Below are 12,581 nucleotides of genomic sequence, written 5' to 3'. Positions count from 1 at the left end.
TCTCAAGGGTGGGAACTAGACCTACATCTATGATATCTACAATTCATGTTTATTTATCACCAAATAAGTAGGATGTTTTACCAAATGTTTGAAGTTAAAAAACAAAAGTATAAGTATAAAATAGAAGATATAGAAAATAATATATTCATCATGATAGTCTATTTTAGCTTTGGGATAAGAAGAAATATATTATAACTTTGCCTATGTTGCTATTAAGGGTATAGATGGTGCGCTCATGAATGTGCATGGGTAGAACAATGGAAGTAGGTGCCTAGTTGATATGCTTGAATGAGGATAGCACCTACATACTTATATCCTCATTGAGATAGGAGAGATATGATGTCCTAGAAAAATCCATGAGTAGGGAATGGCACTCAAATACGAGGTATTGAGCCTATGCAGATAGCTTGTGACTAATATTGCATGCAAGTGTGTGCACATAGGTGAGACACTTACCAAGTTGGATGCCATTTTGAAGGTTAAGGTGAGACAAGTAGTTGAATTGTGGGATGCGATGAGTGCATGGGTTACATTGGAGATAAGTCTGCCATATGTGTATGCTTGAAAGAGGTACGAACCTATCTTGATATTTGCTTGTGCTAGTCTAAAACATGCCAGAATAAATTGTGAAGGAGGTGCAACATTCATTGATGAGGCAATAAGGTGCATATATGGCACTCCTCTATGCTGCATCATTAGTACACAAAGACTTTGACTCTTTGCATACAATCCTTTCAAGTTCATGCGTTATAGAAGGTGGATCTATAAGATCTAGATATCAAGACATTTCCATCAATAATGTTATCATGTCTCCTAGTTTCTCATGGAGCATGCTAACATGAGAAATTGGATGTAGTTTAGAACTCTCTAGAAAAGCTTATTAGCTGCATATTGTACTTTAAGACTCTAGAGTTTAGGGCTTTGTTTGTTAACTCCACTTGGCCATTGCATCTCCGATCATATGCTATTGCTTTTCAGTGGATAATCAATAATTTCTTCATGAGGATGTTGACACTTCATTCCTGAATTGTGTGTGCCTTGGCCATTGAGAAGCTCGATTGGGTGTTGTATCAGTAGGTGCTATCTTCATAGATGAATTTGGTTGTGCTTTGTGTTGAGTTGTCAACTATTTAAAAGGTCCCATGAAGTCTAAGCCCAAGATGAGCTTGGTTATATAGGCATGTGGTATTGAGGAAGTAGCCTCCATGTTCTTTGCATACAATGTACATCGATCTCATTCTACACATAGCTTGTGTGCATTTTTGAATAAAGTGCTCCACCATAACCTCACATGAAGGACCTTCCGACGATTAGCTCATAATTCACATGACCTCCTGTAAGTGCCGTGTGTGCCTTTATTAGGGCGGTTACACATAGGGGTGTTCACCCGCATGTCTACCATGTGGCAGCCGTTGATTTGGCCCGCAAAAGGTGGGGAGCCCAAGGATTTGGGCAGCCACCACCACCCATCCAAGTATTGTAACCTGTTGATGTGGTAATCTTCATAGAACTTCATTAGTGCCTTGCCTATAGAGAGGCCATAAGAGGAGGGGAGAAGAAGTGGCGATAGGCAAAGCCAAAGCAATGGCCTTGAGGAGACCTCCTCCTCCTCTTCACCTGTCAAGAAGCAGCAGCAGCAATGGCTATGGCTCTCCTGTGATGCTTCAGCACTGCATTCGCCCCTTCCTTCATCACCTCCACCTCCGTTCCACCTCTCTCCCCTCTGGTACCCCTTCCCCTTCTCCTCTCCTTTTGCCTTTCCTTTTCCCCCCTTCTCCCTTTCTCACATTCCTTTCGTTTTCATCCCTGCCTTCCAGAATCCCTGCATCGCCTCCTCCAACTTCTCCTTGCTTACCCTGGTTCTCCCGATGGCCACCAGCACGAAGAAACTCGAACCGCTGAGCAGCTCGTCCAAATGGTAGTTCGCGCGCTCTGTGGATTCCATACTGATCTTTCCATTGCCGTTTCTTCCACTCAAAATCGAATATCGTTCCGCCTTTCCTGTTAGCTTTACAATCGAAGGCTCTTGTCAAGCAACAGCGAGCCTACGGCATTTGTAAAGATCCTCCAAAAGCTCTGGGAATTTGAAGATCAAGGCTACATTTATCGCAGGTAAGACGCTTATCGCTGGCATTGCGTTTCCGTCAGATTTTCCCGCCGTATTCCTTGACCCTGGCAGAAATTTCTCAGCTCTCTTATCAATGATCTTGCGATGCGGGCACTTCTTGAAGTATGCTGCAACAAAGCATGCAAATTGCATGTAATTTCAGCTTTCCAGAGCATGTTTATCACCAGCGCTCCAGAAAACAAAGGAGTCCTCGGTAACGCCTGTCGCCAACCTTACCTTTGGCATACTATGCCCCAGCGTTGGCTTGAGCGCGCTCGTCTCAAGTTTTTCACGTTTCTTTCAGTCGATGCCATCCTCCGTGCAATCTGCGTACAAGGTGACTTGCTGGATTTATGGAACGAAGCAATAATCAGTGGCATTGGAAGATCCGTCATGCGTTTGAACGTGGTCGAGCTGGCTGTGACTGCGCGGGTTCGTTGATACGCATCAGGAAAGTTTCCTACTTAAGTACAGCCTTGCTATATAGGTGACGAAGTTATCTCTTTGGTTGCAACAGTGCACTAGCGACGATGTTCTCGAAAATAAAAAGGCCGACGCAATTTTGCAGTGCATCAGAGCGGCATTTTCTTCCCCGTATCCGTTCGACATAGAGTAGCAAGCGATCGTTCTCATTAGAAGTCCTTCACACAACGCAAACTTAAAATTCAAAGGAACAAGGTCTGCATAGGAGGGAGCTTACTCAAGGGAGACTTGTAAGCACAATGAAAGATTTAAATGCATAGTTGCGCTTAACATCACGAAAAGATTGTTCAGCTGCGATAGGATTAGGCAAGCAGTTTCGGAGAAGATTCGATCTGCAAGAGGACAAGGAGCGGTCTGTTTTGTCAGGTCCTCCCGAAAACCATCGTATTTCACCAACAATGTTTGCTCTCTCTCCTGGAAACGCCGTTGATTTCCTTTCACAATCTGTCAGGTTCTTCCAAGCTCTTGCCGAGGCTGATAAGGTGGACACTATACTATATATCAACCATCGTAAGTTTACAGAAACGTCTGGCAAGTGAATCGCTCTCTACACTCCTCCTTAAGTCGCTGATGGTACTACTGCTATCATTTTCAGTTATTAGCATCTTCAGAGAGGAGAGAGGTTTGGACATGTTGATTCAGACTGCAATATATAAAGCCATCGACTCTCTTAAGCGGAAGAGTTCCGAAAATGTTTACAAGGTATAACGTTTCTTTGCATAGCAGTACGTCAGTCACATTCTTGTCTGGGAACAGCACTGCGTAAAGTTAGTGGTGTTATAGCAGGTGCCATACTTCCAGGCATTCTCGCAAGCATGGCTCCCTCCTTGATGCCAGTCCTTATGGCGAAAGTGGAGGAAGGTAACTACTTACAGTTTGCATCTCACTTGTAACCGCTTGTCTCTCAAGCCTATTCCTTGGACTAGCGTCGTAGGCTGCAGTGGTGAATCGGCACCTTTCCCCTCCCCAACTCTAAAGTCTTCTTAAGACAGCAATTTTTGGACTCCATCCCTAGTCTCTTTTGTAGTCCTTAGCTCACACTATCTTTTGTGTCTTAACATGTCTTTGGAATGGTTTTTAAGGGGTTTCTACTCGCTGTTTTAGAGTGTTGCTCTAAGTAATTCCTAGTACGAATAAATTTTGCTCGTGTTGTTGTCACACCACTAGCCTTGCCTTGATCTAAGTAGGTCATGCATTTCTAGATTCAAATGCATCGTTGCAAAAACAATGGGCATAACAAGAATGATTAGGTTTTACAAGACATAAAGCACTTGTCCCAATACTAATTTCTCACTTTTGACCATAATAATAAATATCTTCTTTCTCGCAAAAAAGAAAACATAAGCACTTATATACCAAGTAATGTTAGAGTTCAGCAGAAATTGCCAAAAATGATTTTCCTAGAAAATTGTGGGTTTGTATCAATGATATCAAAATATATACGTTGATAATATCGTTAAAAGAATGCTTTCAAAAAGGGGCAACTCTAGTTAACAAAATGAATTTGAGATGTAGAGTATAACCAATAGAGGAAGAAGGAAACTCGTTCTTCCAAGGTTGCCACCACATCACAACAAACAAATTCTTGCTCACCTCAATTGTTCCTTTACTAGCTCAACATGTATTCTAATCTTACCCTTCCCTCTCTCTCTCTCTCTCTCTCTCTCATGCTCCAACTTTCCATTCACCCCTCTCTCCCTCAAAGTCTCTCTCTTTTAATCTTCCCCTCTACATCTCTCATTTCTTAATCAACAATCTAATTCTGCCTATCTATCTTTATCCCCTATGGCCCTCTTCATCCCACACTCTCCATCAAGTCTCTCCCTCTTCTTCCTTCCTCTACACCTCTCCCCCTCTCCCTCTACCCCATGGATGTTTTTGTCGTAAGCTATGCTTGTATAGTAATATAAAATCTTGCCAAAAGTTTGTCGAGGTCATTTTTTTGTTTCACAGTTTGATAGAATGTAGTACATATATTTTTCTTTTCTTTTGAATTTTGAAGTTAAAAATGTAAATCCTGGCGAAACTTTAAAATTTCTTACATAAAACTTTTGAATCTAGGAGAATGTTTCAATCATTTATTTTTATTAGGGCATACAAACTTTTGATACCAATATAAAAGTTCATCTCTTTGATAACACTAACTTGAAAAAAGCATCCATTTTGTATCCGAACTCCTACCTTAGCTCTCTCCCTTTGTAACTCTCTCTAGGTCTCTTCCTATGCAACTCTCTCCTAACTCTCTCTCCTCTTTGCCTCTCCCTATGCAACTCTCCTTAAGCTCTCTCTCCATCTCCTTGATCTATATCCCCTAGCACTCTTCATCTCCTCCTCTCTCTATACATCCCTTAACTCCCGCACTCCCATTAACATTATATACATCACCTCACCTCTCTCTCTCTCTCTCTCTCTCTCTCTCTCTCCCGCCCACTGCCTTAACTCTCTACGTGTATGTCCTCCCGCACTTCTATTAACATTATTTAGATTAGCGTTAACTTTGTGGGTCTCACCCTCGCACTAGACACCCACTTTGTCCTTTTCTCCCTCAACTCTTCTCCTTACACACACACACACACATGTATACATGCATATATCAATATGTTTGTGCGTATGTGCATGTGTGTGTATGTGTGCACGTGCGTGCATGCACGCCAAACAACCAATAGAAATTATTGTGAACAAACAACATAATAAGCAACTGCAGATGGCATCACAAATGGTGGGAGACGGTAGCACATCTACAAGAAATTCATATCGATATATCTCTCTCACACACACACATATAAGAGTCTCTTAGGGTATGTTGGGTTTTAATCAAGTAATGTCTCTCAAATGACAATTGGTCGTGTTCAAACTATGTCCAGAAAAGACAGGATGGCAAGAAATTGTAGTTAAGTGTAATGGAAGTTGGATCATGGTTCTATATGTGAATACAATTGGGCAATGGTAATCATATCGAGAGAGGATGTACACACATCTCTTTTGTGCCTTAGATGAGGTTTGAATGGGGCATGATCAAGACACTGAGACCCCACAATGAAGTCTATAATAAGCCTCTGGTATTCTAAGAGTATCCTGTACCCTCCTCATCTCATTGTGTATCCTACATGCTCCTGAACAACAAGCTTTTCCTTGTCATCTCACTCAAAACATCTCTATGATTACTTCTTTCATCCCTACTCTTGATTGGGTAGTCTCTATTGTCTCCCAGGTTGATTCTCCATCTGATCCATCATGTCTACTCAAGGACTCATCATCCTCTTATAGCTGTTGGTATCTTCTAAAGAAAGTGAAGACTACACCATCTCCTAGGGGGCGATCACTCTTTATAAACATGTGTGCGAAAGCATGTATTAAAAATACCCCTATTCTTGCATTTTTTGCATTTTCTATGTAATTGATTAACCCCCTTCATGCATGTATATATTTTTCAATATTTAAATTTAGAAACCTCTCCATAAATCTACACATATAAATTACACTAAGTTGCTATTTTATGAATCCCCTAATGTATGTAAACAGCATGCAAGTCCCCCTATTCAAAAAACCCTTTTGTGCACTAGCATGCTATGTTACACGTGTATGAGTGACCCCTCTGAGAGGGGCTCTCTCCTTGTTGAGTAGCTTGGGCAGTGGAACTTGTTGGTGCTTGCACCCTCAATCTTGTAATTCTTTTTTTGATGGGCAAATAAAAACCTTTGGAGGGATTGGGTTGTGGTGGCAGTTTTAATTAGAGCTAGAAATAACAAAGAGTGGGCTGACTTGAGTGTCCTAAAATGCAAATGGTTGTTTAAAACTAAAACAATGTGGACCTTAATGATGGTGTCGAGGACATGCCTATTGCCTTTTTTTTCCATAGTTATTTCATGCACTTGAGGTGAGTATTACTTCTAAATTTGTCATGCTTGAAAAGTGTTCTGCAAAATCATTTTTTCTAACATTGCCTTCATAAAATATGTCCCACATGTTGGCCAAGTCTAGAGGAGGAAACCACCCCCTAGTAGGGTTGGTCAACCTTTTAGAGGAGGGAAGGCCAACCCTCTATTAGGCCATGGGTTGGCTAGATCTAGAGGAAGGAGGGGCAAACCCTCACTCTATATAGGGAGTAGCATTCCATGCTTGATACTTCCACAATATCTGAGATATCTAACCTAGGAGTAGTCAAATATGTAAGGCTATCAATGAAGTTGCAGCTACATCTCCCCATCATAATCTACTAAACTCTTGTAGCTTACTTCTATTGGTGTGGTTGCAAGTGGAGGATTGCACACTTGCAACCACACCAATAGAAGTAAGCTACAAGAGTTTAGTAGATTATGATGGGGAGATGTAGATGCAACTTCATTGATAGCCTTACATATTTGACTACTCCTAGGTTAGATATCTCAGATATTGTGGAAGTATCAAGCATGGAATGCTACTCCCTATATAGAGTGAGGGTTTGCCCCTCCTTCCTCTAGATCTAGCCAACCCATGGCTTAATAAAAGATTTCTTTGCAAGAGAAAATAATGTACTATTAATAAAATCATCAAAACAATCACCAAGCCATACTCTACATAATAATCAAAACAATCATCCAAGGGAGGCTATTGATCACCAAGCACTACTCTATGTAATAAACAAAACAATCATCCAATGAAGACTAGTGTGTTGAATTTTGTCATTACAATTCTCATCGTAGAAAGTCACACATTAGAGCCGATTGCCTCTCATAACTTCCAAAACCTGGGGAAAAACGTGGAGTATGCACTAAATTGCCAAATGCGCATTTGTTTACAATATAAATCTATGAAAACAAGTATGAATACATAATATAGTACTTTTTTCAGGCAAACTTCCTAGAAAACATGCCAAGAGACAAACAGACGCAATTGGCTTGGAAGGCCTATTGGTACAGCCTAATAGGGGGGCCAACTATATATGCAAGGAACGGATGGGGTTCTATGAAGATGGGTGCTACCACATGAACGAGCTATAATAATACTAATAGAGGCACACACAACACTCACAAGAGGTCATGTCAATGATGAACTAATAGTAGGAAGGTCCTTAATGTGAGGTTATGGTGGAGCACTTTATTCAAAGACGCACACAAGCTATGTGTAGAATGTGATGTATGCCAAAGAACACGGAGGCTACTTACTCAATACCGCATGCCTATATAACCAAGCTCATCGTGGGAAGCCTTCTAAAGATGGGGCTTAGACTTCATGGGACCTTTAAATAGTTTGCCCAATGCACTCAATACGAGTACATAATCATACCCACAAACTGCACAACCAAGTGGGAAAATGCAAAGGCCATGCATGACAACTCGACACAAAGCACAACCAAATTTATCTATGAAGATATAGCATCTACTGATACAACACCTAATCGAGTTTCTCAATGGCCAAGGCACACACAATTCATGAATAAAGTGTCAGCATCCTCATCAAGAAATTCTTCATCATCCACTGAAAAGCAATAGCATATGATCGGAGATGCAATGGCCAAGCGGAGGAGAATTTAAGAAAAATCTTTGAAATACTAAAGGCTTAATGAGGCTACAAGAACTTGATTTAACAAGATGAAGGGGTGGAGCCTCTAAGTGGACATCAACATGCATGACAAATACAAGATGAAGGGGTGGACCCTCTAAGTGGGAATCAACGCCCATGGCAAATACAAGAGGAATCCATAATCATAATGATACCAATACATATAGAGAAATATTTGGACTCATGGAGAAGACGTGGGGGTGGTGACTCTATGATGGTCATCAGAAAGTCAAGCTTGAGGGGGAAATCAATAATGTAAGAGGCTATGGTGACGTAAATCTTGTAATGGGGCCTTGATGGCTGTCAATGTGTGTGGTTTGTTGTTGTCTCTTGGCTATGGCCCTGTGACAAACAAGTGCCACTACCACTCTCATCGGCCATGGCCAGAAGATCCCTGAGTTTGATCCGTGCCACAACCCGTTGGCAAGTCTATCGCATCTCTCACATTTATCCTTAAATTTTCCATCTCCCTAAGCCCTATTGGTCAGTGCTATCTGGCTAGAAAAACTCAATGATGGATCATGCTCTGAGAAGAGTCTGGTTGTATGCCTATGACCTGATGTTGATGCCTCGGTTCACTCACCCAACTAACCTAATGTGCCTGGTGAAGATGCTCACTCTTGCAATCCTTAATACAACATGTTCGGGTGATAGAATAGGTGACAACATTAACACTCAAAGTTCGAGGTTAGTTGGTATAGGAAGAACCGTATGGTGATGGGAGAACCAAGTACACACACACTTAAGAGGAAAATAATATTGGACAAAAGGAAGTCAACTTGTATTTATCTTCTCTTACAACCAAGCCGCCTAGGCTTGCAATGAACACTTAGTGTAAGCTTCCTAACCTAGCAAGTGTTGGAATATGAAGCCAAAGTGAGTCTAAAATGAATGTTCTAGGTGGTCTAGGTGTGGTTTTATAGTCTAGTGAGTCCTAGACATGCCACATGTCATATTGGGAGATATCCCGTAGACATTGTGACTTTCTAGAGTCTAGTGGCACACTATATAGTGTTATACTTGTCTATTGTCTATCACATCAGTCAACATCAAGCTCTTTTGGTATCATGTGAGTACTTGTCCATTGCTTTCATTTTCATTCCATTTCATTTCCATTATGCTTGTTATCTTTCCTTTCCATTCCTAGTGTTAGCTTGCTTCTCTCCCTACCACTATGATCTTTCATGTGGTATTAGAGCCATGTTCCTAGCCCTGCTCCCTCTTTCCTTTCCCTTCCAAGAGGTTGAGGTGAGGGAGGCCAATGAAGCTACTCTATCTCATCCTCCTTGGAAGGCTTTCCTCTTCTCTTCTTCCTTGATCTCTCTTCTCCTCCTACCCAATCCTCATCAACGGGAGCTGACTTGGATCTGATTTACCTTACCAACAACTACCCCTTCTTCAACCCAAAATGCCTCGCTAATGGTCTCTTCATTTACCTCGCCATCAACCGTCTTGGTAGCTTCACCTCCAACTACTCCAGCCCGTTGCAAACAGGTTGCAAATAGGCCGTACAGCCCATTGTAAGTAGGCCATATAGGCCATACAGTCTGTACAGACTATTTTCATGTAGTCTCGTCTGCATGTACCAGCTTGCCTACCTACTCGTACACCTACTGCTCCATCCTTGAAATGCATGCCCAACAGAAGCTGCTTTTGCTCTCGCCATCAACCTTGGATTTGCTGCTCATGCTGCTCTCGGGATTGCTGCCAAGCTATTGCTCCTATGCTCGACATTCTCTTGGAGTTGCTGCCCGCAAGTTGGTGCCCATATTCTTCCTGTCATTCTCTTGGGGCTATCGTCGTTCTACTTCTATCTGCCATGAAGAAGTTCCAGACTTGCTTCAGCTCATGAAGGACTTATCAAAAGGTGATCTTTCCATAGCTACACTTGCATTTCTACTCTTTTCCAACCATGGAGTCTTCCAAATCAACTACCATTTTGTTCGAGAAGTTTAATGGTAAGAATTTCCCTACATGGCAAACAAAGATGTGTCTTGTACTTATGAAAGATGGAGTGTGGAATGTTGTCCATGGCAAGGAGAAAAAGCCATAATCAGATGAAAAGAAAATTGCACACCGGGAGAATCTAAATGACAAAGCTCTTTCTCTCATTGGTTTGGGTTTGGGTGATGACGTTATTCATCATTTTGATTTTGATTCCACTGCTCACGACTTATGGGCTAAGTTTGAAGAATTGTTCGGCAACAAAATTATCAAATCAAAGGTATTCCTCAGACAATAATTCTTCAAGTTACAAATGAAGCATGAAAACTCTCTTCTTGCTCACTTGAATCAATGGAATCCCTTGTCACTCAGCTTGCTAGTCTGAAGGCCCCAAAAGATGATCAAGTTGTTGTGCTTCTCTCGAACATTGAGGAAAATTCTAAGTACCGGGAGATCATACCAGCATTGCGTGTGACACAAATGGGTTATCATGATATGGTTTTTATGCTTATTGATCATGACAGACGGTATGCAGACACTCCAGTCTCCACTATACTATACTCCAAGGGCAAAGGCAAAGGCAAATTCAAGCCCTTCAAATGCAATCACTGTGGAAAGCTTGGTCACACCAAGGATCGCTGCTTCCAGAAGCTTGCCAAGCAACAATACAAGGATTATGTCAACTTGGTTGGGGCTGCAACAAGTGAAGACAAAGAAGAAGATGATGCTTTGACACCAACTCATGCTCTTACTGCCGACATCAAAGATCTCTCTCTCTATTCAAAGGTCTATGTACTTGATGATCGAGACTTTTTTTCCTGATCTATTTTTATTATTCCTACAGCTTGATGTATTTTGGGGTCCTCTACCCTAGGTAGTCCCCCTAAGATATGTATTGAGTGTTCGGTTTTCATTGAGTCTAAAGATCCTCTGCCTTGGATAGTCCTCCTAAAAATATGTATTGGTTTTCCTATTTTGGTGTGTGGCTTCCTAAAATGTCCTGTTAACCAAGGGGGGATGTACTATGGGATCCATATGTATTGGCTTTGATAGGTCTCGTTATCAGGCCTGGCTGAGTTCCAAGATGTTGGTGTATTCCTAGACCTATGAGCTGGTCATGTAGCCATGCTATAACATGAGCCTTTGAGCATGTTGAGTCTCAAGCCATGAGAGTGCTTGGATCAACCTATGAACACGCTCAGACTTTAGCCTCTGAGTTACATAGGGTGCACAGTTTGATGACCGTCATTGTCATGTTCTGTTCTTGGTTCCATTCCAATAGTCTCTCACCTTGCCTTCACGGGGGGGTGTTGGAATATGAAGCCAAAGTGAGTCTAAAATGAGTGTTCTAGGTTTGGTTTTATAGTCTAGTGAGTCCTAGACATGCCATGTGTCATATTGGGAGATATCCCATAGACATTGTGACTTTCTAGAGTCTAGTGGCACACTATATAGTGTTGTACTTGTCTATTATCTATCACATCAATCAACATCAAGATCTTTTGGTATCATGTGAGTACTTGTCCATTTCTTTCATTTTCTTTCCATTTCATTTCCATTATGCTTGTTATCTTTCCTTTCCATTCCTAGTGTTAGCTTGCTTCTCCCCCTACCACTATGATCTTTCAGCAAGCTCAAGTGAGAGGGAGAGAACTCGGCACACTACTCTCTTTTTGTCTACCTCTCCCTACTACAACCACTTTCTACTAACTACACAAATCCGCCTTCCAAAACACATCGTGCTCAGCGCACCACACCGGTACTTGCTACTGATTGATCTGTCGCAATCGCCTCCACCTCCAACTGCAAATGGTGCTTGGTCCAGAATGTTATTCCACCACTTTTGAGTAAGTTTGCACTTAACAATTGCACTTAGAACTCTGCCCATGTTAGCATCACCCAAAGGCTAACATTTTGCCTCAACTATCCTTGAGCTATGTCCTCATGGACTAGCAGGAACCAGCCGAATGATGCTGACTCTAGGATTGAAATTGTGGGGGCACTACAAAGGATGGCATCATTGTCAGGGTGGTGGATTGGAGCAAGCTGGCAGATCATGAGGGGCCAACTTCCTCTATAGGTGGGGATCGGGGAGCCAAAATTGGAGATTTAAGGCCAAAACTACGTTGGCTTTGAGGAGGCCATGGATATAGCAAGTTGATGTTTATGAGAGTGCTCTCAATGGAAGCAAGAACGAAAGAAGGAGAGAGAGAAACAGAGAGCCACACAAGTTTTGGTGGGTGCAGAACAACCCTAATCTTCTTTTTCATTCATTTATATATGTGTTTGAGTATTGTACATAACCGGGGTAAAGGCACAGTGACCTTTAACCCCCACAACCTCCCACTTAAAGGACAATGTGCCTTTAAGGGAGAACAACCAGTGACCATACTATCCAATGCCCATCAATACACGACAATACTCAAACCGCTGACTAGGTAGACTCTTCGTCAGCATATCTGCAGGGTTATCATCTGTATGAACCTTGACAAGCTCTATGCGCTTG

At 41.8% G+C, this 12,581-nt stretch overlaps 1 protein-coding gene across 1 annotated transcript; it reads left to right on the top strand.

Moving 5' to 3' along the window:
• Positions 1 to 1,584: 1,584 nt before the first annotated feature.
• LOC147901157 (uncharacterized) lies at positions 1,585 to 3,421 on the top strand. Its single transcript, XM_087376440.1, has 10 exons — positions 1,585 to 1,726; positions 1,818 to 1,918; positions 2,009 to 2,112; positions 2,191 to 2,321; positions 2,412 to 2,539; positions 2,625 to 2,701; positions 2,882 to 2,956; positions 3,042 to 3,100; positions 3,186 to 3,292; positions 3,377 to 3,421. Exons 1-10 carry the CDS (start codon positions 1,585 to 1,587, stop codon positions 3,419 to 3,421), a joined length of 969 nt encoding a protein of 322 aa, XP_087232566.1.
• The last annotated feature ends 9,160 nt before the right edge of the window (positions 3,422 to 12,581 follow it).

The sequence above is a fragment of the Dipteris shenzhenensis genome, chromosome 6 (assembly GCF_047967505.1).
Source record: "Dipteris shenzhenensis isolate YYH24624 ecotype China chromosome 6, Dip_SZ_1.0, whole genome shotgun sequence".
Classification (NCBI taxonomy): Eukaryota; Viridiplantae; Streptophyta; class Polypodiopsida; order Gleicheniales; family Dipteridaceae; genus Dipteris; species Dipteris shenzhenensis.
Note: the sequence above shows the minus strand (reverse complement) of the source record. Positions and strands in the feature narration are given on the sequence as shown.